The 23,702-nt window shown below is 40.6% G+C and overlaps 3 protein-coding genes across 3 annotated transcripts; 1 reads left to right on the forward strand and 2 right to left on the reverse strand.

Moving 5' to 3' along the window:
- Positions 1 to 238: 238 nt before the first annotated feature.
- Positions 239 to 12,031, reverse strand: C922_02384 (guanylate cyclase, other; the record flags this gene model as incomplete). The annotated part of the gene is made up of 1 exon (XM_008817983.1): positions 239 to 12,031. One exon carries the CDS (start codon positions 12,029 to 12,031, stop codon positions 239 to 241), a length of 11,793 nt encoding a protein of 3,930 aa, XP_008816205.1.
- A 5,543-nt stretch (positions 12,032 to 17,574) lies between these two features.
- Positions 17,575 to 20,229, forward strand: C922_02385 (protein phosphatase; the record flags this gene model as incomplete). Its single annotated transcript, XM_008817984.1, has 1 exon — positions 17,575 to 20,229. The coding sequence occupies one exon, from the start codon at positions 17,575 to 17,577 to the stop codon at positions 20,227 to 20,229; it is 2,655 nt and encodes an 884-aa protein (XP_008816206.1).
- Positions 20,230 to 21,737: 1,508 nt separating this feature from the next.
- Positions 21,738 to 23,611, reverse strand: C922_02386 (hypothetical protein; the record flags this gene model as incomplete). The annotated part of the gene is made up of 3 exons (XM_008817985.1): positions 21,738 to 21,838; positions 21,935 to 23,342; positions 23,552 to 23,611. 3 exons carry the CDS (start codon positions 23,609 to 23,611, stop codon positions 21,738 to 21,740), a joined length of 1,569 nt encoding a protein of 522 aa, XP_008816207.1.
- Positions 23,612 to 23,702: the final 91 nt, after the last annotated feature.

Below are 23,702 nucleotides of genomic sequence, written 5' to 3' on the forward strand. Positions count from 1 at the left end.
TCGATTTGGTAACGGCAGAGAAAGGGACAGTTTGAGTCAATTATGTGAGATTAATCAGTTACGAAATGTTTGCAAAGACGTGTCCATTATGGAAATGCGCAGATAGGTACAACACAAAAAAAGGGGACACAAACAGGTGCATATGTATTTGTGTTTATGTATGTGTGCGTGTGTGCATGTTTGCACCACTTTTGGAACGCCCCCAGCTCTGCTAACAAAGCTTCGCCGAAGGAGGCGCCTACAAATTGGACTCCTCATCGTTCACATTGATGTAATACAAATCCCTGTTGGGCGCCTGGCTATAATCAAAGAAATTCGAGTTGCACATGGTGTGAGTGAAGGTGCCAAGCCTCTTGCCATCAAATAGAAAGTCAACATCCGACTGATTCTTTCTGCGCATTTTCCGGTTGAGTAAATATCCCCGGTTGTGTAAATTCTTGGAGTTATTCATCGCATCGATTTCTTTCTTATCCGTTATGATAAAAGATTTTACGTCCTTATAGATGACCCGAACGGTAGCATGCGGTTTAAATATGAACCTATTTTTAAACTGTTGTAGGAGAAAATTCTTAAGCGTTTCGGAGACGTTAACCTTCCCAGGGACTCCGTTACTCTCCATGAGATTCCCAGTAAGGACATCAATTCCCCATAGGTCATATCGTAGTCGTCCAGATCCGATAACTCCTCCGACACATGACCCATAATGTAATCCAATGCGCATATTCAAATTAGGGATACATAATTTTTCTCTTATTTCTTTTATAATGCGGATCATCGAATATGCCATTTCCAGTACCCTCTCCGTCCCATCAACAGGATCATAATCTTGGTTATCTTCTGTGACTGGCTCACTTATAGCGACGTATGCATCCCCGATGGTGCATAATTTGTATAGGCCATATTTAGTGCTGTCGTTGTCAAACTTGGCAAATAATTTCTGTAGTAATGTCAACACTTCAGATGCGTCAACTCCATTGGCCCAAGAAGTAAATCCACAAATGTCCGCAAAGAGAAAAGTTAATCGGTCATGTGTGTATGCAAGTTTAAGTCTATCCTGTTGGAACTCTTCCAACACGTGTTTTGGAAGCATATCGTTAAGAAGCTCTGTTGCTCTGTTTTCTGTCTTCTTGGCACTTTCATGTGCGTAGAAGGTCCTCCGATCTATGGATTCTTTGCAGTAGGTAGATATCAAATTGAAGGTTACATACCAGGGAATCAACATTACCGTGGAGTCCGTAGTGATTGTCTTCACCACGCTTGTTGATATGAAGGTTAAAGACATGGTAATGAATAATAGGTCGACCAGGATGCATGTCTGGAATAGCATGCCCGTGTTATGGTGCAATATAACTAGGTAAAAAAAAAACTCTATCGTATCATTTGTCATCCATATGGTGTATGAAGTTGTCTGGTCTATCTCGGAAATGGCCCATAAGTACGAAATGGAAAAAACGCAAGCGGCAGATATGAATAATAAATTGAGGAAAAATATCATCCACTTTATGTTTAGCAGGGAAGACACTTCAGGCTTCGTTCTGTAGTGAAAAAGTAGCCAAAGGATAAAGCCAAGGTACGTGTAGAGAGAACGAACGGACCAGTAGGCAAAGTAGTTCACTTCTAACGTCTGCGTTGCAAACTTGTGGTCCACGAAGACGATGGGCACGGTGCTCGAAATTAAGGTTTGCATGACGAAGGTAACTAGGAATATGATTAGAGCCTGTTCGATCGAGTTGATGTTCGATTTATTGCTGTAGAAGTGGGCCCTGTATTTTGCCTCCAAATTTTTGTCACTAAATTTGAGGAAGATCCACTCGCTGTTGAGCAGTATTACTCGTTTGGATTTGTCCTCCTTTTCGATCGGGCGAGGACTCTTCTCCGGTTTTTCCCTCAGAGGGGAGGTTTGCTTTTTTGCGCTGCTTTTCGGATCATCCGGTTGAGATTGTCCCTGTGTGCATCCCATCTGGGAGGGAATGTCCGGATGGTGCACTTCCCCCTCCGCGTTGCGACGTTCGTTCCGTTTTCGCCATCCAAAAATGGAAAACAGCTTCGATGAGAACGAAGCGACATAGCTGGGCAGTAGAACACCCCTCTTGGACCCCCGTCCATCCAGTTCTTCCTTCCTGTCTGCATCTTTTTTCGCGTCCTTCCTAATATTCTTGAGATAATTCCTCCTTATGTTACTCAACATTTTATGATACGACACATGATTCGCATGATCATAATTGATACAATCATTTGGAGTGCAGAAGTTCTCACCACACACGTTGCATTTTCGTGTGCACAACTGCATGTCCTTGTTATCATCTTCATTTTTGTCCAAGAGGTCTCTATTAGAATGGGCAAAATTTTGTATGCTTTGTTTAGTATGCTGGTCAATTATTTCCTGCGTGGGAAGTTTCCCCCTGTGGTGAAGGTTGTCATTTTCTGAATCCTTTTTTATCAAGTTCTCATTTAAGCAATATAGGGAGTCACTGAGCGACAGTCTGTTCATCCCTACATCGAGTTCTTTTATCTCCTCGAAATTGTTATTACTTTCAATGTAGGCGTTGAAATTTGTCGTGGTGTCATTGTTCAGTCCATTATTTAAAAAGGTCATGTTGAGTACATCCTTCTGTTTCAGCTGATGCCCTACAGCTGTGCCTATTTTTAAATTCCTCAGTTTAATAATTTCGTAGAAATGGGTATTGACATCTCTAATGTACTCATTTGGAAAAAAGTCCTGAACAGACAGCTCTTTCAAATTGACATAATCCCTGTTTGTGTCATTATCTGATTCGTTAAAGCTGTACTCGTCATTATATATGGTGTCATTTATGTAATACTCATTATTTTGATTAACTCTGTTTGAGTAGAGACCTAAGATGTTGTGTGTTTGGTCGAGGTTTATGTTGTTACTTGGGTCATTACTGTCTAGGTGGAAATCCGATATGAAATTAGCCTTTCCGTCTATGGGTTCGTCTAAAAATGGATAGTTCAACCCGATGACAGATGTTAGGAGGTACGTCGTCATCGTTCCTTTTCCTTTAATTTCTGTTTCCTTCTTCTCATATATCAACGTTTTGTCATCCTTTACCAAATCGTACGTTGCTTCGGATATGTGTATGTAGTCTGGCTTCCCGGTCGTCTTCATCCTAGATGCCGTGTTGACTGTGTCTCCGAACAGGGCGTACTGCGGCTTCTTCGACCCCACCACACCTGCGATGATTCTGCCGGAGTTTATTCCTATCTTGACTCTGATTCGAGTAGGGCCTCTCTCCGCGGCGGTGCCACAGTTAGCTGCGCTTGAGGTTGCGGTAGCGTTTCCGTTTGCGCTTGCGGTTGTTGTTGCGTTTTCGGCTGCGAATGCGTTCTTTTCCGCTGCCCCCTCCTCGATGGCCTCCGCCCCACTGCCGAACGAGTCTCCCCCTTTGAACATATTCTTCGTCTTCTCGTACTTGATGTGGCTGCTAACCTGCAGAATTGACAATGCAAAGTCTATGGAATCGTGGGCATCCTGTTGAGCCGTATTCTCTTTGGACTCACTTCCCTCCTTCTTTACCAACCCGCATGCAGCAAGGTACGTTTCGAAGACGGTTTCAATTTTGGTGCAGTTAAACTGTTCTGTGCATTTGTCGAAGCAGAGGAATAGTCTGTCCAGGACTTCGACCAGCCTGGTAGGTTCAATACTGGCAACGATATTTTGAAAGTCATAAATGTCGCAAAAAATTATGGTAACGGTTTCTATATCTTCTGCTTTTAACGAAATGGGAATGCCTTCTTCATTCAGTTCAGAGTAAATCATCTCATCAACAACAAAAGGGGGAAGCATGGTGTTTAATATTTCTCTTTGTTTTCGTCTGGACGACTCCACTGAATACTCTAGGAGGAAATTTTTTCTCTGATTATATTCCAAGCGGTACCCGACAAAACCTACAAACACATCGACCCCGATAAATAAAGGAATGTAATGTGCTAATCCTTTTTTGTCTAAGAAGTGATCTCCTTTAAATCTGATGATGAACAGACTTAAAAAAATGATGTTACACAACACCGCATTAACAAAAGGCAATTTCAAAATGACAAATGTGTAGAGAGGGAAAAGGACCGCTTGGAAAACTCCATCGACGTGCGTAATGGAGTAAGTAACTACATGATGAGTTATGATCAATATCACGACAGCACTGATAATTTTGTTGAAATTCTCGATGAATATATTTTGGAAAAACGTCGTAACGGTTGCTGCTATGAGGACTAATTCTAGTAGTAAGGACAAAATAAGAATGAACAAATCGGTGGAAGCATTTGATGATATGTTCCAGTATTTCCTCAGTGACGACTCTAACTTCCAGATGTACAGAAAAAAGAGACCTAGGAGGATAAAAATGAATCTGTACCAAGGGGTGAAAATTTTGTAAAATTTATTCTTCTTATGAATCTGAAACCCTGACTCCAGTTGCATGTCCTTAAATGCTAACGTAAATCTGTTAATCAGGTTGCTAACTTTTACAATTTCTTTTTGTGCGTCTTCTTTTTTCTTCTTCTTTTTCCCATTGTTGTCATTCAGACTGTCTGTACTTGTGTAAGAGAAGTCCGACGTGGATTCGTTGTCGTAAAACTCCGCCTTATTTTGTATAATGTGATAGTTCCTCTTGTTCACATCTAGGGGTTCTGGAATGTGTTCCATCTTTTCGTTGTTTTTAAAAAATATGTGTTCCTCATTAATTCGGAAGCGCTTTCCTTGGGGTAGCAAATCCACTAGAAAGGTGTTCTTTAACGGGTTTAGGCAATTTCTCATTTCAACCATCAGGGATTCATCAATTCTAGCGATGGACGACTCGGCCTCTGACCAATACGCTGAGTCGATGCGGTTTTCTCGGTCATCCCCAGCATTGGGTATTTCGGCATTGGGCATTTCGCCATTCGCTGTCTCCCCATTCGCTGTCTCGCGATTTGCTGTCTCGCAATTTGCTGCCCCATTTTTTCCCCCCCCGGCAGTCACACGATTAGCTGCTTTTTTCTTCAATGGTGTTAGTTCCACCTCCTCATCTGCTGCAACTTTTCCCTTTCGCGCTTTCATCGCTACTTCCTTGTTGGATGGCGCGGTGTCCCTATTCTGTTCCGTGTCATTTTTAGGCAGATCATCACCTTTTCGATGTTCCTTTCTGTGTTTGTTCTCCAAACGGGATTTATTACTTTGCTCTGTTGGTCTCCCCGCTTTTTTTTCCTGCCTCCCCTCGTTTTCATTTCCGCCGTTTGGATTGCCCCATCTCGTCTTTTTACGTCCAACGGGCTTCTTCTTCTTTGTGGTGTCTCCTTGTGCATCCCACTTGTCACTTCCATCCTCTGAGTGACTTAAATTTTCCATCCCGTGGACAGGCTGCTGGCGCAAGGTGACTCTGGGGATGCCATAAGTTTTCTCCTCATCGAACTGGGTATCATCATTGCAGCCGAGGCAGACATCTCCATCAAAGACGCCTTGGACAAATTTTGAATTCGCGTCTTTGTTGAACCCTTTGGAGTAGGAGCTCTCGAGGTTGCGCTCTTTAGCTAGGCATTTCTTTTCGTTCGTTGTGTAGTCCTGGTCCTTCTTTGAGCGCTTCATGGTCGGGTTAAATTTGTATGTCTTGTGGACGGTTTCGCTAAATCTGTGCTTAAATTTTCTTCCGATTTTTTTCAAGTTTATGAATTTTTTCTTCCCCGATAGGAAGTGGACGTACTTGTACTTACTGTGCTTCTCCTTGTACTGCTCGAAGAGCCAATGGTTGACAACGCTGTAAATATTTGGGAACATGACAGCTTTTACAAAATTAATAAATATATAGCAGATGATGCAGGTAGTAAACCACAGGGTTAAGAGAATGTAGAGAGGAGCCCACATGAAGGTCTGCCTGAAGACCTCCCTTATGTAGTCATTAGAAATGTAGGCAAATAATATAAACAAAATAGAGGGGAAAAAGACAAAAAGGAAGAAACCCAGACAGGTAATCAATATGGATGGCGACCATAGAGATCCTTCCAGAAAAAGACGAACAATCGAAATTAAAAAGCAACCAAGAAAACAAATATTGCCAAAGGTGCTAATGGTAACTACCTCCCCATTACTCAAGTGAGAATTCTCCCGAAGTGCTGTGTACGCAAAAAAAAACACAATAACAGAGTAAAAAATGCCTTCGACAATCCAAGGGAAAAATTTCAGCGTACTCATATTGTACTTCCTTCTACTGAGGGCATAAAATAAAGGAATGTTATACAGTACGTCATAATTCAAATTGTGCTGCAAGAACGCGTAATAAATTACAGGGATAAAAATCCAGAAGATGTTGAAAAAGGTGTATAGCAATTCTGGGTATATCTTTACACAACTCCATGATGCATATGCTTGATAAAAAAAAACGGGCAATATTAGGACAATGTTTTTAAAAAAATTCCAGTACAGAATAATGCTGATGGTGTATAAATGCTTCGAGCCATATATAAATAGTAACTTGCGAAGACAACAGAAATTCTGTATACAATAATCTGAATAGCCAGAAGAAATTATACATTCAGGGGTCATGATACTCACTCCTATATTTGCTTCCTGCAGCATCGCTATATCGTTAGCTCCATCTCCAATGGCTAATGTGTTCGGGGTTGGAGTCAGTCTATGCTTTATCAACTGTACAATGAATGCTTTCTGCTTTGCAGTTATTCTAGAGGCTATCACGACATCGGAACTACATGCCATGTTTAGAAAATGGGTTTGTAAATCACTATGGTTTAGAAAGGTTTGTAAATTCTTTCCATTGATTAGTAGACACAATTTTTCATGACTCTTTTTTTCTTCCTTCTCTAATTGGAACAACTCATACAACGCTTTTCCTTCTCGTTTTAATTTCCTACAATTAGTATTTTCCAACATGGCGTGAAATATCTTCGTGTGTGAATTTAAAAATTTACACAAGAAGGAAATGTGTAATGAGTACTCTACATTGTCTCCTGTTAGCATCCATATTCGGATCCCCGACTGACCCAAGATTTCAATGGTTTTGGATACCTTTTTTTGTAACCTATCTTTAACCCCGGTGATGCCTAAGTAGGTTAACTCTGTCTCCACTGCTTCGGCCACCTTCTCTAGTTTCTCCTCTTTGTTGTATATCGACACGAACGCATCGTCGTACATCTTTTTATACTTCACCGTTTCTTCTTCGTTTAGATATTTAAAGGCAAACACCATGGTTCTTAGCCCCCTGACGGAGAAGCGGCGAAGCTGCTTTTCTAGCTGCCGGTACCGCTTCGCGAACCGGGAACTTTCGCTCCTCGCGTTGGAGTCCGCATCGAGATGCGTATCTGTTCCATGATGGGGACATTCGGCATGGTGGGAATGATCTTCACACTGGTGGCATTCATCGTCCGTGTTAATCCCACTGGCGGAGCTCTTCCCCTGGGTCGCGTCCAATTTGTCGGTTTTCCTGGGATGCCTTTCCCTGCTGCTGGACAGCCCCGTCGGACTGGTTGTGTCGCGCCCCCTCTCCTTGTGTGCCTTTCTCTTCCGTCTCCTTCGTTTTTCTCCCCTTTCCAAAAATCTGCTATACTTCAAATTGAGCAGGGACAGGATGGACGTGTCGGATCCCTTCACATAGAGAATGGAGCCAGACTGCATAAACTCGGGCTTGACGACAACAGACATTCGTCCCCTCTTGTTCGTGAATTCATTAATCCCGATGATGTTCCACTTGTGCAGGTTCCCATCTATTTCGACGCACATGGTGTTCTTGTTTCTCAGTATAAGTCGGTATCCAAGATAGTTGGAGGTGTAAATCAGGCATTCCTCATCGAGGCAGCTGGACTGATATTTGATGGCATCCAAGTAGACATTTGACTCGGAGGTATAGTTATCCGTCATTCGGGGCTCTCTACATTTGTCTAGGTCAAAATCGGAGTCCTGTATAGCATTGCGCTCCTCCGTCTTTTTGGGGGTTCCTTCGTCATCATACACTGAGGGCGGAACATTCGCTCGGTTATTTGGGCAGCTATTTGCCATGTTATTTGGGATGTTATTTGCCATGTTGATGCGGGAACCCTTCTCGTTAACGAGGGACGCTAATTCGAAGATCTTTTCATCCAAGTTTCGCGACTTGGCTTTGTATTTTCTTTCCACTCCAGCAGGTCCACCTTCACTATGGCGATGACTCCCATAGCTGTTCAGGGAAGACGACTTCTCCTTCGATATCTGCTTAAACGAAACTGCGCTAATCCTCTTGGACATGTAAGCGCTTTCACTCTTTTTATTGTTCTTCTCATTGGAAAACAAATTCTTCTTCTTTTTCATACTCAAATAAATGTTCCATCTGCTTGTGTGTTTTTTTTCTGTGCCTTTGTAAATCTCTAAGCTGGAGAAAGAAGTGTAACTTTTTTTTTTCTTCCTAAATTTTTTATTAAAAAGGAATTTAAATTTTATCTTGTTTTGTTTTTCATGATTATGTCTCAAATTATTCAAGCTGTTGTAATTGTATACGTTGGTTTCATTTTTCTTTTTTGCATTCTTGGCAGTGCCTCCGATTTCGCTGATCCATTTTGTTTGTCTATCCCCAAATTTATTTACTTCCCGATGTTCTTCTTCTTCGTCTTCTGCCTCCTGCACGCCGTCATACTCCATGGACGTTTGTAAATTGAGTTCATTGCTCGTCTTGACAATATCGTTTGACTGTTGCTTCGGATGATTGATGTACTTTTCTATATATTGGGAAACTCCCTTGGAGCTCCGCGACGGAAAATGAGTTAAGTTTTTATTTCGGATATAATCGAATTGGATGAAAGGGACTACTGTATGGCATAGAGTTATACATTTGAAGAACTCATCAATGTAGTAGCCTCTCCATGTCTTCGAATTCAGATCTTCGTAAATTCTTTTGTCATTAAAATCACACCTCGCTTTAACAGATCCTGTGTTTATATTCATTCGAAAACTTTGGGGTCTCGAAAATTTATGTTGCATTAAATAGGTTTGATAATTTCGGTCAAAGAAGTGGGACAGATCAGCATTTTCGTGTGCGCATTCGTGGGAGTACTTCTCTCTTCCTCTCCTTCTCCCTGTAGCAGCATCCTTAGTTTCATCTTCCAGATGTGTGTGGTTGTTTTTTTCCGGCCCCAATTCGGAGTAACTCCTGATGCTATCATAATCGTTAGCCATTTCGTGATGATCCTTGTTGGACGAGGAACACAAGAAGGACGAATTGACGTTGTTGTGGACGCCGCCGCAGGAGGAGAGATAAGAACCATAGGACGAAGCAGATGACAAATCCGAAGATGAGCACGATGATGTGCAAGAAGATGTGCAAGACGATGAACAGGGGGAAGATGAAGGGGCGGAAAAACGGGAGGAAGACATTGGCGATATGGAAGAGGATAACGTCGCAGAATTTTGCAAGGATGGACATTTATTTAAAGAATTGCCAGAATTTTTTCGATCTATACCCTTCGATTGGTAATCCCAAAAGGAACTGGATTTATAGTTCGGAAACATGTTTTCTTCTTTCTTCGGATTATCAGCATCGTGAGTGTGAGAATTCTCCGATTGGTTCTCACTTGTGTTGTTCCCCCGCCATTGTTCATGGTGAAGACGGAGATGATTCCTCTTTTTGCGGTGCCCCTCGGAAGCTTGTTCACATTCATCCGATGACTCATTGCAGATGTTGGTGGCGAAGGAAATTTTTTTTACCAACGTGTCTTCCGAGTTTCGCTTTTTAAAGAAGCGATTGCTACTGCTATTATTCTTTATATCATTATCACCATTGTGGGAGGATCCCGTTCGACTACAATTGGAAGGCATTCCTTTCCCCGTTTTTAGCTTCTTCCCTTTTTGTCGCCTTTCTCCATACGTTCTACCACCAATGGAACACATGTTGAAAGACATGTCATTGGTCGTCAAAGTCCCCGTTTTGTCGGTAAATATAAAATCGACGTTTCCTAAATCTCCATGCATATTAGAATTGAGACAGATTCCCCAGCCGTATTCATCCTCTTTGGGGGTAGAGCGGTCCTTGGGGAAGTAGCACTTACTGGGGCTCTTCATTTTATCCACTTTTTTTACCGCATTAATTGTTCTGTTTGCCTTCTTTTGTCTTCGAAAAAATGGGAGGAGGGCGTGTAGTCGGTTTCTCCATCTCCTCGCCGCACCATCGGTGTTCAGTCGAGTTGCCTTGTTATCACTGAGGAAATTGTCGGCGTGGCTGCTGACATGACAGTTAGACTCTCCGTCGACCTGGCCGCTAATCTCTACGTCCATTTTGCCGCGCAGAGAACCCTTCATGTTAGAGGCCGCGGCAGAGGAGCAGCCGCTCTTCACTTGTCCATGGTAGGGTACACCGTGCTTGGATACCATATTCTCCTCAAAATTGACGAGTTTATCTTTTCTTAGAAAGGCATTCTTCACCTTATCAAGGAAGTGATTCTGTCTGTTTCCCTTTTTCCCCTGTACATTGTCACTCTCGGCCAGGGAGCTCCTATTATAAGAAGTATTCATGTGCGACTTGGAGCTGATAAAGCTGCTTCTGTTATTAAAGTAACTTTTTAAAGCCCTGAGTTTATCAAACTTACTGATGGAGCTTTTCATCTTTTCCGAATTTGGTTCTGTGTTGGTTGAAGAAAATCTATTTTTGGTAAAGTTCCTTCTGGTAAAATTATTCAAAAAGAAGGTGTATTTTCTAAAGAAGTTACACGATTTTGTAATTCTCAAATCAGCATGTTCATCACTTTTATCGATGATGGACGGTTCGGATAATTCATTTTCGAAGGTACTGATTCGATTATCATTTTCGATAAGTACACTCTGCAAAATAGAAATTAAGTCGACCGTTATGAGGATGCTAATAGGAATGATGTTGGAATAGAGCAGGGTGTACTTTACGATAGATTCGAATAAATTATCCTTGACTGTAATTAGCAGAAAGTGAGTTCCGTTTTTGAACTTATCATCTTCTGTCCATTTGCACAAGACTGATATGAACACACAGATAAAGGTAAATATGATCATCAAGATGGTGTATATATTTAATTCTCTGTTCACATTTCCAGATTTGTATACACTCTTTATTATATTTTTCATAATTTTGGTATCTGTTCCTGTGTAAATGATGACTCCGAAAATGTAGTCGGTGTTTTTTATGTAGGACCCCTTAAAGACAACGTTGTTAATTGATAGGGAGGTAGCACGAGGATGAGCGTCTAACTTTAGGGACCCGTTAAATGATTCCATGTTGCTGTTTGGCTTTTCACAAATGATTCTTCCTCTTATGTTACAGATCCCATAGATAGACGTCTCATCCCTCGTTTCGTTAACACAACATTTTTTGTTTAAGTTTGTTTCCCCATTTATTAGCGACGTCTCTATGTAGACCAACCCTTCATTGTTGTTGCAACTTAGCAGGAGAATATCTGCAGGCACTTGCTCATTTTCTATCAGACGAATGATACTACCGACCGTTAGGTCCATCCACCTCACTGCTTTTAGCTGACTATTGGAACCGTCAACAACGTGGCACAGCCTGTTATTGATCTGAGAGTCTATGTTTGACCTCCGAGAATCTTCGTACACATTTTTCACAATAGACACGCATACAAATAAGGCTAGCAAATAAATGGAAGGCTGCTTAGTATAATACATATAGTTTGACAGGTTCTGAAAAGCGGGAATAAATTCTAGCAGGCAGATGACCAGAAACCACATGTTTGGTAATCGTAAGAATTGCTCATATAGACTCTTAAAGAGGAAGGAATATGTTCCATACCTGTTGGAGGATATTTGATTTGTTGGGAAACTAATCAATTCATCTGTGTCCGTTGGGTTGATTTGGATTTTTCTAAAATTCCACAAGGGCTGATTATTTGTGTCTTTGTACAGCTTCTGCTTCTTTTCCATCCATGCTGCTTCCGCTGTCGTAAAATCATTTTGCTGCTTATTTTCGTTCACATTTTGATTCTTCATGTTTGCATGATTTGCGAATAACTTCCCAGGGTACTTTCCCTTGTTCCCGTTATTTGTCTTCTCGTGGATTTTTTTTCGTTCCATCATTTTCGTTTATTTATATGTTGGCATAGTTGATCTCCCTCAGTTGCGTTAATGTTGGCATGCTTTTCAAAGCTCGTGAATAGATGCACATTTTCGCCCTTTGCGCGTTAAGGAAGGGGAGAAGCCGCACAGCAGAAGTTACCATAAATGAGGAAAAGGGTATATCGGGAACGCGAATTGGGGCCGAGAGGGAAACGGGGCGCGAGTATTCTCTGCGCTTGCAACCGCTACGAGGGTAGTCGCTACTCGCGCCGCCACGGCTCGCACCAAGATGTACGTGCTTGTATTTACGAAAATTTTAATTACACACAATGGGGGGAATTTTAAACATGGCAAATTCGGACCCGAGAGAGAACAACCTTCTGTGTTTGTATGGGATTACACAATCGCAGACACAGAGTAGGGTTCAAACGTATACCTACAAGGGAGTGTCCAGTTCGAGGTAGAAACTCAGGATGCGCCGCTTCAGAAGATTTTAAAAAAAACACACCCACGATTTAATGGTACTTAAAAAATGTACCTACGAAGTATGGCATAATTCACATTGGCGTCTCCGCGCGGGTAGCTCGCTTACCGCAAGTGCGAGTCAATCTGAGCATGTGAGAAGTCTGTACGGGTGTCAAGCAAGGCGTACAGAAATGCGCAGAAATGTACACAAATGGGCAAAAATGTACACACATGGGCAGAAAGGTACACAAATGGGCAGAAATGCACAGAAAATTGCACAAATTTACACAAAAATTTCCCCAAGTTCGCGCCAAGTGTACATCCCTGCTAAGCAAAAAAAACTCGAAAGAAGTTTAACAAGAGGAACTTTAATTAGAAGATAAGGGGGCAATTACCCAAATTCTCTTTACACCTGTGCTCATAAAAATAGCGTATAATGTGCATATACCTGGAATGAAATAATAAAAAAAAATAAATAAAAAATAAACAAAAACTGAAAAGGGGAAAAGACTTTAAAAACTTAAACAAATGTGTGAACTGCTTCAGTGTAAACAAATGATATTCTCGAAATGATTAAAAATATTTTTGCTATGAAATTATTCGCGACTAAGGCATACCGACATGTACGTTTTTAACGTTTTTTATTTGGATACTTTATTTAGTTTTTAGCATCCTTTCGGCACTCGTTTGGCCTCGTTTGGGGAATTCCTGAAGCAATTGGGGGAAGCTTTTTATTGGAGCAATCTTTGGAATGTTCTTATTGGAGCAATCTTTGGAAGCTCTTTTCTGGAGCAATATATTGAATTACCTTCTTGGAGGAACTCCTTTGCCCCTTTTATTCTGAAATTTACTGCAGTTCCTTATGTTAACCCTACTCCATTTAGCTGCATGATGTGCTTTATTCAACGCCTTAAACGGTATGGGGAAAAATAGATCGAAAATTGGAACACGAGTCTCATATGACGTAACATTTGTGTGCACTGAAAATGTGTATACATAAGAGGGGGGAGATTTCTCCACATTTGACGTAGCAATAGACGGTGCAAATATTCCCACGTTTGTACACAGGCTCATGCGTTGGCCAGTACGTATGCGATCAGAAAATGTAAAATGAAGATTGAATAAATTTTGTCCAACGAAGGCACATCGCCCTATGTCATTTTGTTTAAAAGTGAGACCTGTAAGGACAGAAAAACGAGGGGATGGAGAAATAGCTGTGCTCGCTTATTCACCACGTTGTGCTTAAAATTGAGGATGAAACGGAACAAGTCAGGCCTTTAATTTGTGAAACGCAAATTCACGCCATTTCGCCATTTGGCATAAACCAGAAAGTGGGCAGATTAGGGAGGGTTCCACCAAAATAGGCGTTCCCACAACGAAAGCACACTGTCTTGGCAAAAAATGTAACTATGGGATGCCCGAGCGGAGCTTACCAGAACGTACGACCATCCATTGTGCACATGGCACTTTTGAACCAAGCACGTTCTTAAAGGTGAGGCAAAAATAGAGGGACAACATCTCCCATTGCTTAAATACTGGTGTGGACCAAATGTGCACACCATTATACCAACAGAAGTATGTAAACGAATTGCTGGCACAAACTTTTAGCCACATTTTAATGCTTCATTCAACCGCATCCGCCAGTCCCGTGGCTGTAATGAGGGTCTATTTTTTTCTTCTGGAACGGGAAAAAAATAAGGAGAAAGGTAAATATACACATAGTGTTGGTTGCTCCGACACGGCCTCCCCGTGTTGGTAGAAAAAGAGAAAAATAATTGTACACTCAAGTTGGCTTCGCAATATGCTCACTTCACCGTACCACGCCTGAACGGGGTGAACAAATTGCAACATTATTTTTTCGCATAATCAAAATGGAAGAACAAAGCGGTGTAAATAACGTGAACAAATTTTATAACAATTTCATTCTGTGTAAATTGCGTTATCTTCCAACATTTGGAGATGCTTACATGGGTGAGAAGCGATATTAAGAGCTGCTCGTTTGTAATTCTTTAATTTCGTGTCATTAAGAGGTTGGAAGGCCTTTTCACGCAACGTGGTTTTTCACTCTTCCAATCGGTTTAAAGAAAAATTTAATGAGTCAACTACCCCCTTTTGCATATGCGAAATGTTAACGTAAAAGATGGTGGTTTCGTACAAAGAAAAGTTACAGAAAAAAAAAAAAAAACACACATTTAAATGTGACGTGAATTTATACATTCCGTTGACCTCTGTTGATCCTTGCATCTCCTGTTTGAAATTGGATCATTGGGACCCTTTTGATTGTCCTAATTTGAAAAGCACACATACTATGGGAACGCACCTAAAAATGGAGTTCATTTCGAAAGCTTCGTTTTCGTGATTAATATTGGTTCTGCCTTTTGAGGCGAAGTGATTTTTCGCACCCGGTGTGTGTTACCGACTTCTCCTTTAAGGGAAATAGAACGAAGCGTTTCCACCTACTACGTTGCCATCAGACGATGTTAACGTGCTCTTAAGAAATAACCGCTTGGCGCACACCGTTTACGCGTGCATATACATATCTATATGTGCACATGCGCCGATTGCTCTTATAGCAGCGAATTTTCTAATGTGTTAATGGATACCATAAGTGGTTAGGCAAAATTGACATCTGCCGGAGTTGTACAAATTTTTCGACTCATTTGGAAAATAACTAAAGCCAAAAGAATGTGCTAATTTTAGACAGTATAAGTACTCGCCTCAAACGGGAACACCTCGAAATATTTGTCAAACTTCTCAAGGAAATATTCTGCAGATTTTTTGTCACCACGCTTTTTCCCTTTTTACTTCCACGTGTTACAGCCAGTGGTGAAAAAGTATCTTTGCGCATTTTACCCAGTATGCATACGAGTAAGCACAGGCTACTCATACGCATGTGTTCTTGTAATTACAGTCAAAAAGAAAAAACAAAAAAAAGAAAAAAAGTGCTTCATTGAAAATAATACTGCTTGGTTTGAAGATAATGTCACTCGAATTATTTCATCCCATTTTGCTTGACGTGTATGTATTTAAAAAAAAAAAAAAAAAACCTTTCGCAAGATAAGTAGATACATTTTATACTTAGGTTCGCGCGTATGTTCATGTTTATACTATGTGCTAACGTCAACGTTGATGCCAACTTTGCAGCTAACGTAATTTCGAAGCAAACTTCTACGTTCGTTCATTTCATATGCATGTATTTAAGCTACATTATAAAATGGTGTGACACAACATTTGCGATCGCGAAATATGGCAGAGGCAGCATACTAGCCATTACTCCATTAAGCACTGTTTATTGAGGAAGCCTTTTAAGCAGAATTTTTTTTTTTTTTTTGCGTTTTCTGACACACAGGTGATAACGAAATTGTTCAAATTCCTCCAACAATATTTAAAACGCCATTACTGTGCGTATGCATTTTGCGTAGATGTATACATTTCATTGTACTCTTAAGGTGACGACGCATACACGTGTACGTTTAAGGTACATTGTACAAGCAGGATCCGCTGCCATACAAAATGTTACGAGAAATTCCTATGTACACGTGCGCAGCTTAACGATGGGTGAGTTTCTTTTGCAACGTATTGCGAAAGGGAAAAATTATTTCCTCTCAGTTTTGTGCAGTTCGCCCTTGGCAAAGCCTTCTCAGTTGGCACAGCCTTCTCAGTTGGTACAGCCCTTTCAGTTGCCACAATTTCTTTTTTTCAAAACCATCTATGCAAACCTCCAAATGGCCTTATGAAAAAGCTTTGCGAAAAATCCCAAGTGTAATTTCATATAAAATAATTTAATGTGTTACGAAATGTAAATTCTGCTCCCATATACAAACAGCCCAACATGTTATATTCGGTGGTTTCATTTTTTTTAAAAAATCGTGTACGTGTTTTTACGGCAGCATGTACATTTTCACGTGTATACGTGGATATGTGATGGCTATATGCATTCATGACATATGCTGTTCGTGCTTTTGAACCAAACCCATATGTTTACGTAATAAGCATACGTGGGTACAGGGTACAGGCGTGTCATATATACCATTCGCGGTTTTATATGCATATTATAATATAACAATACACGTTATGTGCTCAATGTGGATATAATATACATGCGGATTTACAGCTTCATGTGTATTTCTGATATATATATATTTTTTTTTATGCCATTTTGTAGTTTTTACAATTGAAGCTCTATCTTTAATGAATTTTTTTTTTCCCTTTCTCATTAGTATAATATTTGTACAAAAAGAGAGAGAAGCATTTTTTGTTTTTCAAACATTAAGTATTGCTCTCATATTCCATACTGGGGATTATTATACGGTTTAGCAGCTTTGCAAGGAAAGAGATAAATGGTCACCTAGATCTTTTTGAAGCTGTAAGGGGAAGGTCATAAAGGTAAAACGAAAAAAAAAAAAAAGAGAAAAAAAATACAAATAACTTTCTTTAAGCATTACACTAGATACATTCGCGTTCCCTGTGTTGCATATGTGTTTTATGTGAACAGCTAAAGTGCTACCGTACTGTCGCGAAAGAGTGATGAGATGAGTATGGTGTAAGAACTGAGCTAGAGAGGGCGGTTAATGAAGATATAAGATATTACCACCTGCCGCAGCACACGGCATAGCGTGCACGTAAATGTACCATTTTACGCCAAACGCGGGTGTAAACATTTAAGAAAAAAAAAGAAGGAAAAAAAACTGCTACACGCAAAGAAAAAATTGGTAAATGCCCGCGAACAAGCCCAAAAAAAAAAAGAAATGACACCATAACTTCGCCACCAAAGTGTATCATAAGAAAGTGCATACACCTGCAAGGGGCAAAATTTTACAAAACAGCAGTAATAAACGTATGTACCACATAAGCACAACTTATGTATGTTTATTCGAGAGAGAAAAAATAATAAGTGAAAGTTTCCGTACTAATCCAAATTGCACTTTGTGTGGTTTATATTTAGCTGAGCGTACTTTGGCAGGCACACTTCTACCATTGTAAGTGGGAAGACGAGAAAGAGCGACACGCCCGTAGCACTTCTAACGCAGTGGTGTGATAAATCTTTTTTTTCTACCGTTCGTGCCTCCCATATCGACCGCTCTACTACCTTCCAACAGATGGGAGCGTACTTGTCGGCACCTAAAACGAATAAGGAATCTCTGGACGGAGGAAACTTAGAGCTAGACCCAAGCAGATATGGACTGTCGTGCATGCAAGGATGGAGGAAGAACATGGAAGATAGTCATATTTGCTATAGCAATCTGAAACTGAACGAAATAGAGGAGGACGTATCGATTTATGGCGTTTTCGATGGACATGGAGGACCGAATGTGTCAAAATGGATTTCGTATAATTTCCGAAGGATTTTTTTAAGATGCATAAAAGAAGCTAGTGAGGAGTTAACCAAGAAGAATCTCAACAAGTCGAAAAATTATAAATTAAAACTAATAAAATTAACCCTTGAAAAGACATTTCTGAAATTAGATGAAGAAATGCTCCTCACAGAGAATCAAGAAAAATTAAAAAAATATAGCGTACCAACACAAGAAAATGAAGAAGAATCGGACACAAGGGAAAATTATTTGTATTCCATTTTGAACGACATAATATCGAAAAATATCAGCATCAAAGCTGTAGAGAAAGATGGGAAGAGGTGCTTACAGGTTGTTTATAATAAGGACGGAAATCCAGTAGAAGAAGACAATGCAGAGTCGTCCACCACCCTAGCCAATGAGGAAAATGACAAATCGGCCGACTTGCTAAGCAGCACGGATAGTATAGTTAAGGAGGAGAACAACGACGAAGACGAAGATGGTGATGAAACTCGGGAAAAGGAGACTGCGAAGGAGGACGAGAGAGCCAATAAGAATGCCGTGAAGAAGGAGAGCTGCAAAGACGGTGGAAGCACACAAGATGGGAAGAATAAAACTTTAAAGAAAGACGACGAAAATTCGGAAGGTTTAACTGCCAGCGATGGAGAAGAAAATGGTGCAATCAAGTGTGAAGTAGGAAAGGGCGAAAAGGACGAAAAAACGGAAGACGATGACGAGAAAAATAGTGGAAGTACGGAAGAAAGAACAGATGCAGAAGAGAAAAATAAGGAAGGAAATGTGGCAGAGGGTACGTGTGAGATGGAGACAAATAAGGCTGTATCAAATGCCAGTGGCAGTGAAAATCAAGACAAGGTGAAAGACGACGATGATAAGGAACAAGGCGATGAGCATGCCGACAACGGCGAAACCGCGGAAACGAATGCGAAGAGGTTGAAGAAGGGCATGAATAACGAGTACTCAAGCAGCGAAAAGGAGAGCAACAAGGAGGAGGATCTCAGCGATGGCGGTACTGGTAGCACATGCGAACCAGTGCTCAAAGCCGAACTGACGTATGACAACTTAAAGTGCATGGAGGAGGCAGCAGCCAAAGAAGCAAAAAATAATGGCTCAAATGGGAACTTGCCTGGGTTTGACGAAAACGCACTGAGGTTATATGAAAAAGGAAGCAGTAACAGCGAAGAGGGATTTTCCTACGACGAGGCAGTGACAAACGTAATCGATAACAACATAAGTAGTAACAACGACGCCAGTAACGAGGCAGACGATTGCAATGGGTTATATTCGTCCGATGAGTTACGTCTATTTGAAAATTACTACTCAAATGATTATGAAGATAACATAGCTTATAGTTGCGGATCGACAGCAATAGTAGCAGTTATACTGAAGGGGTACCTTATCGTTGCCAATGCAGGAGATTCGAGAGCCATCGTATGTTTTAATGGAAACTCGTTAGGTATGTCCACCGACCATAAGCCACATTTACAGGAAGAAGAAGCCCGAATTAAGAAGGCAGGGGGATATATCTCCAATGGTAGGGTTGATGGAAATTTAAATTTGACAAGAGCTATTGGTGATCTGCACTATAAAAGGGATCCATTTTTACCTCAGAAGGATCAAAAAATTTCTGCCTTTCCGGAAGTTACTTGTGTTACTTTAACTCCGGAAGATGAATTTTTATTTCTTGCTTGTGATGGAATTTGGGATTGTAAGGATGGACAAGACGTGGTCGGGTTTGTAAAGACAAGACTTGAAAAATTCGAAGAACCAACAAGTGACGAGATCGTAATTGACAGCACAGATAATACTAATGAAAATGCCACAACGACAATTACGACTAATGAGAATATTGTTAACAGTATAGGCAATGATGAAAAGGACAAATCGAAAGAGTTCGAAAAAAATGAAGGAAGCAAGGAGAAGAAGAATGCAGGAGGGGTAGGGGACTTACCCATAGGTAAGAAGAAACACAACAAAATGGGTGCCAAGGGCACCAATAGCAACGATGAGGGTGTTGAAAATGATAGTGAGAAAAAAACGACAAAGGAAGAAGGAAGCATTTCTAAAGATGCTAATGAGGAAGACGCTGAAGAAGAAGACGATGAGGAGGAGGAGGAGGAGGAGGACGAGGAGGACGAGGACGACGACGAAGATGAAGAAAACGTCAGTCCACTGCGAACCCATGATGGATTAGAAATGGATAAGTATGATGAAGACGACACAAAATTCGATTCCGCACCAGTTATCGTAAGGAAAAAATTCGAAAAATTTAGTAAACTCTCCCAGATTTGTGAGGAGTTGTGTGATGACTGCTTGTCCAACAATTACAAAGAAAACGATGGAATTGGATGCGATAACATGACATGCCTGATCGTTCAGTACAACCCCGTTTATAAAATACACACAGAGAAGAAGTTTTTAAATATAGACGATATTGAGTAGCTTCCCGGAGGCGTTGTGCAGCTTGTACATGCTTTACAACCCTACGTTGGACATCTAACAGAATGGTTTGGTGACTACGATGAAAGGGAACAAATACCCATATACATGCGTGTTATCTGTGTGTAACCCACCCGCTGTTTATTTCTCACTGCGGCAGCGGCGATTGCCACACCGCTCAGCGAATGCCCGCCCCATTTGTTAACTTGGTTCACATTTAAAAATAGCAAAGGCACCCTAATTTACGCTATGTAAATCTGCACTAAGGAACATTTGCATGCCCTAATGTTCTGCAAAGTTTTCCCCACTTTATATTGCCACTTTTCAGTTTAAACAATAGAGGTAGTGTGTATATTGCAGTGAGCCGAGATCGCGCCACTGCACTCCAGCCTGGGCAACAGCGTGAGACTCCGTCTCAAAAAAAAAAAAAAAAAAAAAAAAAAATAGAGAAGAATGAAAATGAAAATTAAAGTGCAACTGAAAGTGCCAATGCGAGGGGAGGTCCTTTTCATATGCATGAAAAACGCCCCTTCCCATTTTAAGAATGTGAGCCACGACTCCTACATTTTTATTTCACACACTTTAGTACACGCACACTGGGATGTATATGCTAGGAAGCTTGCGTCCCTCGTGTTCCCCTTTGTGTGCCCGTCCTTGCGAGCGCTTATTATATATGTGTGCTATACCTTTACTATTACTTTTACTGTTATTTTTACTATCACTGTTACTATTACTATTACTGTTAGTATTACTATCACTGTTACTATTACTGTTATTTATTTATTTTTTTCTTTTTGAAGCTACTGCTCTACCCTTTTTTTTTCATTTTTCTTCCTAATGTCATGCCACTGGCATGTCAATATTTTTCTTACAATGTGAATAAGTTATATTTATCTATACAAATGGATTATTATGCAAATGTGTCTCTGCGCATGTGCGTACAGGGAAGTCATGACACTTGCCTGTTGCCGTGCTGGAATGGAGCTGCGCACATGTGCCTACGCCCATACGTGCATACTCGCATATGTGCTTGCGCCTGCGCCGTGGTAGGCAACGGACCTACACGCGTTAGCGGATATTACTGCGCAAATGCAACAGCACATAAGTAGTATCACATCACATAAAAAAAAAAAAAAAACGCGTGACTATATATATATGCATGAAAGTATATATACGTACAAGTGTTTTATCGGCAGGTACATAGTGCTCCTTTTTTTTTCTTATCCTATTTAACTGTCAATTATTTAAAACCCCCTAGATTAAGAAAAAAAATAAGTATAATTTTTCGTGCGTGTCTCCTGGACCGTTTTGTAAAATAAGACGGAAACATGTGCAGGTAGGGGAAGCGGCGTTACCTAAGTGAGTCCCAGATGGGAGATACAGTTGCGGTGTGCAATTAACGTCAAAAGGGGATAGCTTGTCCTGCACGGCATACTTGCCGGAAAGTGATGCGAAAGGACGGGGGGAGGAGAGTCCCTTGTGTTCATATGAATAGATTCAATTTCTTGGGTTCATATGAACAGATTCGATTCCTTGGAAGACGTCAGAAAAAATGTGAGCATTTTTTTGAGCTTCTTTTTCAGTTCGTCGTCGTCTAGGCAGTCCAAAAAATCTGCACGAGGGGGGAAGTTAAAAAGGACACATGGGTAAAGCTGCTAGCGTTAATACTTCTGAAGCTGACGCGCATGCCGAGTATGCGCTTTCCTACCCAGTATGTTTTCATATATGGACTGTATATCAACACTGCGTGTGTAGAGGTGAATAAAAATATTGTTTGAAATGTACGAGTTGTTCTGAAAAAAAAGAGCTATCAAAATGACGTCGGTGAGCTGATAAATGAGGTAGCCCTTGTCACACAATTCGATGTATTCCAAATTTTTCTTGCAATCATCGTCAATTTGAATGTTCATTTTTTGGAGGTTTTCATTTAATAATAATCTTTGCTTTTTTTTCTTCTTCTCGTTGAGAATAATGTCGCTATATTTTTGTCTGATTTCTAGCAGTCGACTTATCTTTTCACATTTTTTTTCTCCAAATTTGTTGAGAACTCTCCCCAGTGAAGTATCACTACAGTACAGGCACAAGTTGGAAATGACGGTGACTATATTTTCCTCGAATTCAAAAATGTGCACTTTACTCTTTTTAATGTTCCTTAACATAAATAAACAGAAGAGATATTTCAGCCCGTTTAACTGCACAAATCTGTTACACGTATCTTTGTCGTTAAGTGTGATGGCAAAAATTTTAAGAGCGGGGAAGCAAAGGAATTTCCTCTCACTCAGTAACTTTAGCATTAATTCAAAACCATTCGTGCTATCGAATACGTCTCTGTTGTCACTTAGGAGAAGCAAATTTCCAAGCGCTTGAAAAATGTTAAGTAATATTTCTTTCTTGTTAATGTTTGGGGGGTCATTATCCTTGTATTTTGAAATGTACTTCAAAAGAGAGTTAAAAATCGAAATGGTGTAATAAAAATCCTTGTATACATTTTCTGCAAATTGATTAATTCTCAAAATTAGGAGGACTAATATTTCACTTGCGTTTAACGAATTCGAGTCATCACTTCTCAGCTCCGTACTTATTCTTTTTAAGAGAAAAAATAATAGCTTCGAATTGGTTAGCAAATCATTTTGTAAATCATTTTCCAGCTCGAAAATATTTTCCAAAATGTTCAGAATGGAGGACATGGCATTGTAGTACTCCTCATTCTCCTCTTCATTTATTTTGTCCAATAAGTTTATAAGAAAATGGCACAATTTTTTCTTGTTCAGACATTCCACTACCATGTCATTTTCCTTTTTGTTCAATTCGTACAAATTCGACGGGTTGGTTATTTCCTTAATTATGTCTATCACCTCAATCACGATGTCGTTGTTCGGGTGATTTAACAAGTCAATGATGTCTCCCAAAATTTCGCTCTCAACCATGCTACTGTACAGGTTTGAGCACACACTTAGGTTTTTTATGTTCACTAAAATTTCGTCCAGATCCACTTCGCTCATCACCCACTTTTCGGGGTTGTCTGGGTGTTCCATTCTGTCTCGCTCATTTTTGTTTTTTTTTTTTCTGAAAACGGTGGCCAATTTTTTGATGCTGTTTTCGTCTACGCAGTCGATCTGAGAGGGGGGGAAGCAAAGGGAGGGTTGGTAAATGACGGGGTATGTACAGAGGGCGACATGAGGCAAACACATTATGACGGAAATGGACTCGTTTACACGAGGCGGCTACACGGGGGGTAAAGAAGTGGGTAAAAGCCAAAGCCTGCTTTATGTATCTCCTTTTTAAGCCACTTCGTTATCCCCTTTAAGCTGCTCCACAGGTTTACGTTCTCGGCCTGCTTAAGAATTTCCTCCACATCAATATCGTCCTCGTCGCTGTATTCCATGGTGCGCCGTGGTTACATTTTATGAGGTAGGAGGGGGGCAAAACCCCAGGAAAGGATCCAAAAATGAAAGCAAACGGAGTGACAACAGGAA

Source organism: Plasmodium inui, assembly GCF_000524495.1.
Source record: "Plasmodium inui San Antonio 1 unplaced genomic scaffold supercont1.8, whole genome shotgun sequence".
In the NCBI taxonomy this organism is placed as follows: domain Eukaryota; phylum Apicomplexa; class Aconoidasida; order Haemosporida; family Plasmodiidae; genus Plasmodium; species Plasmodium inui.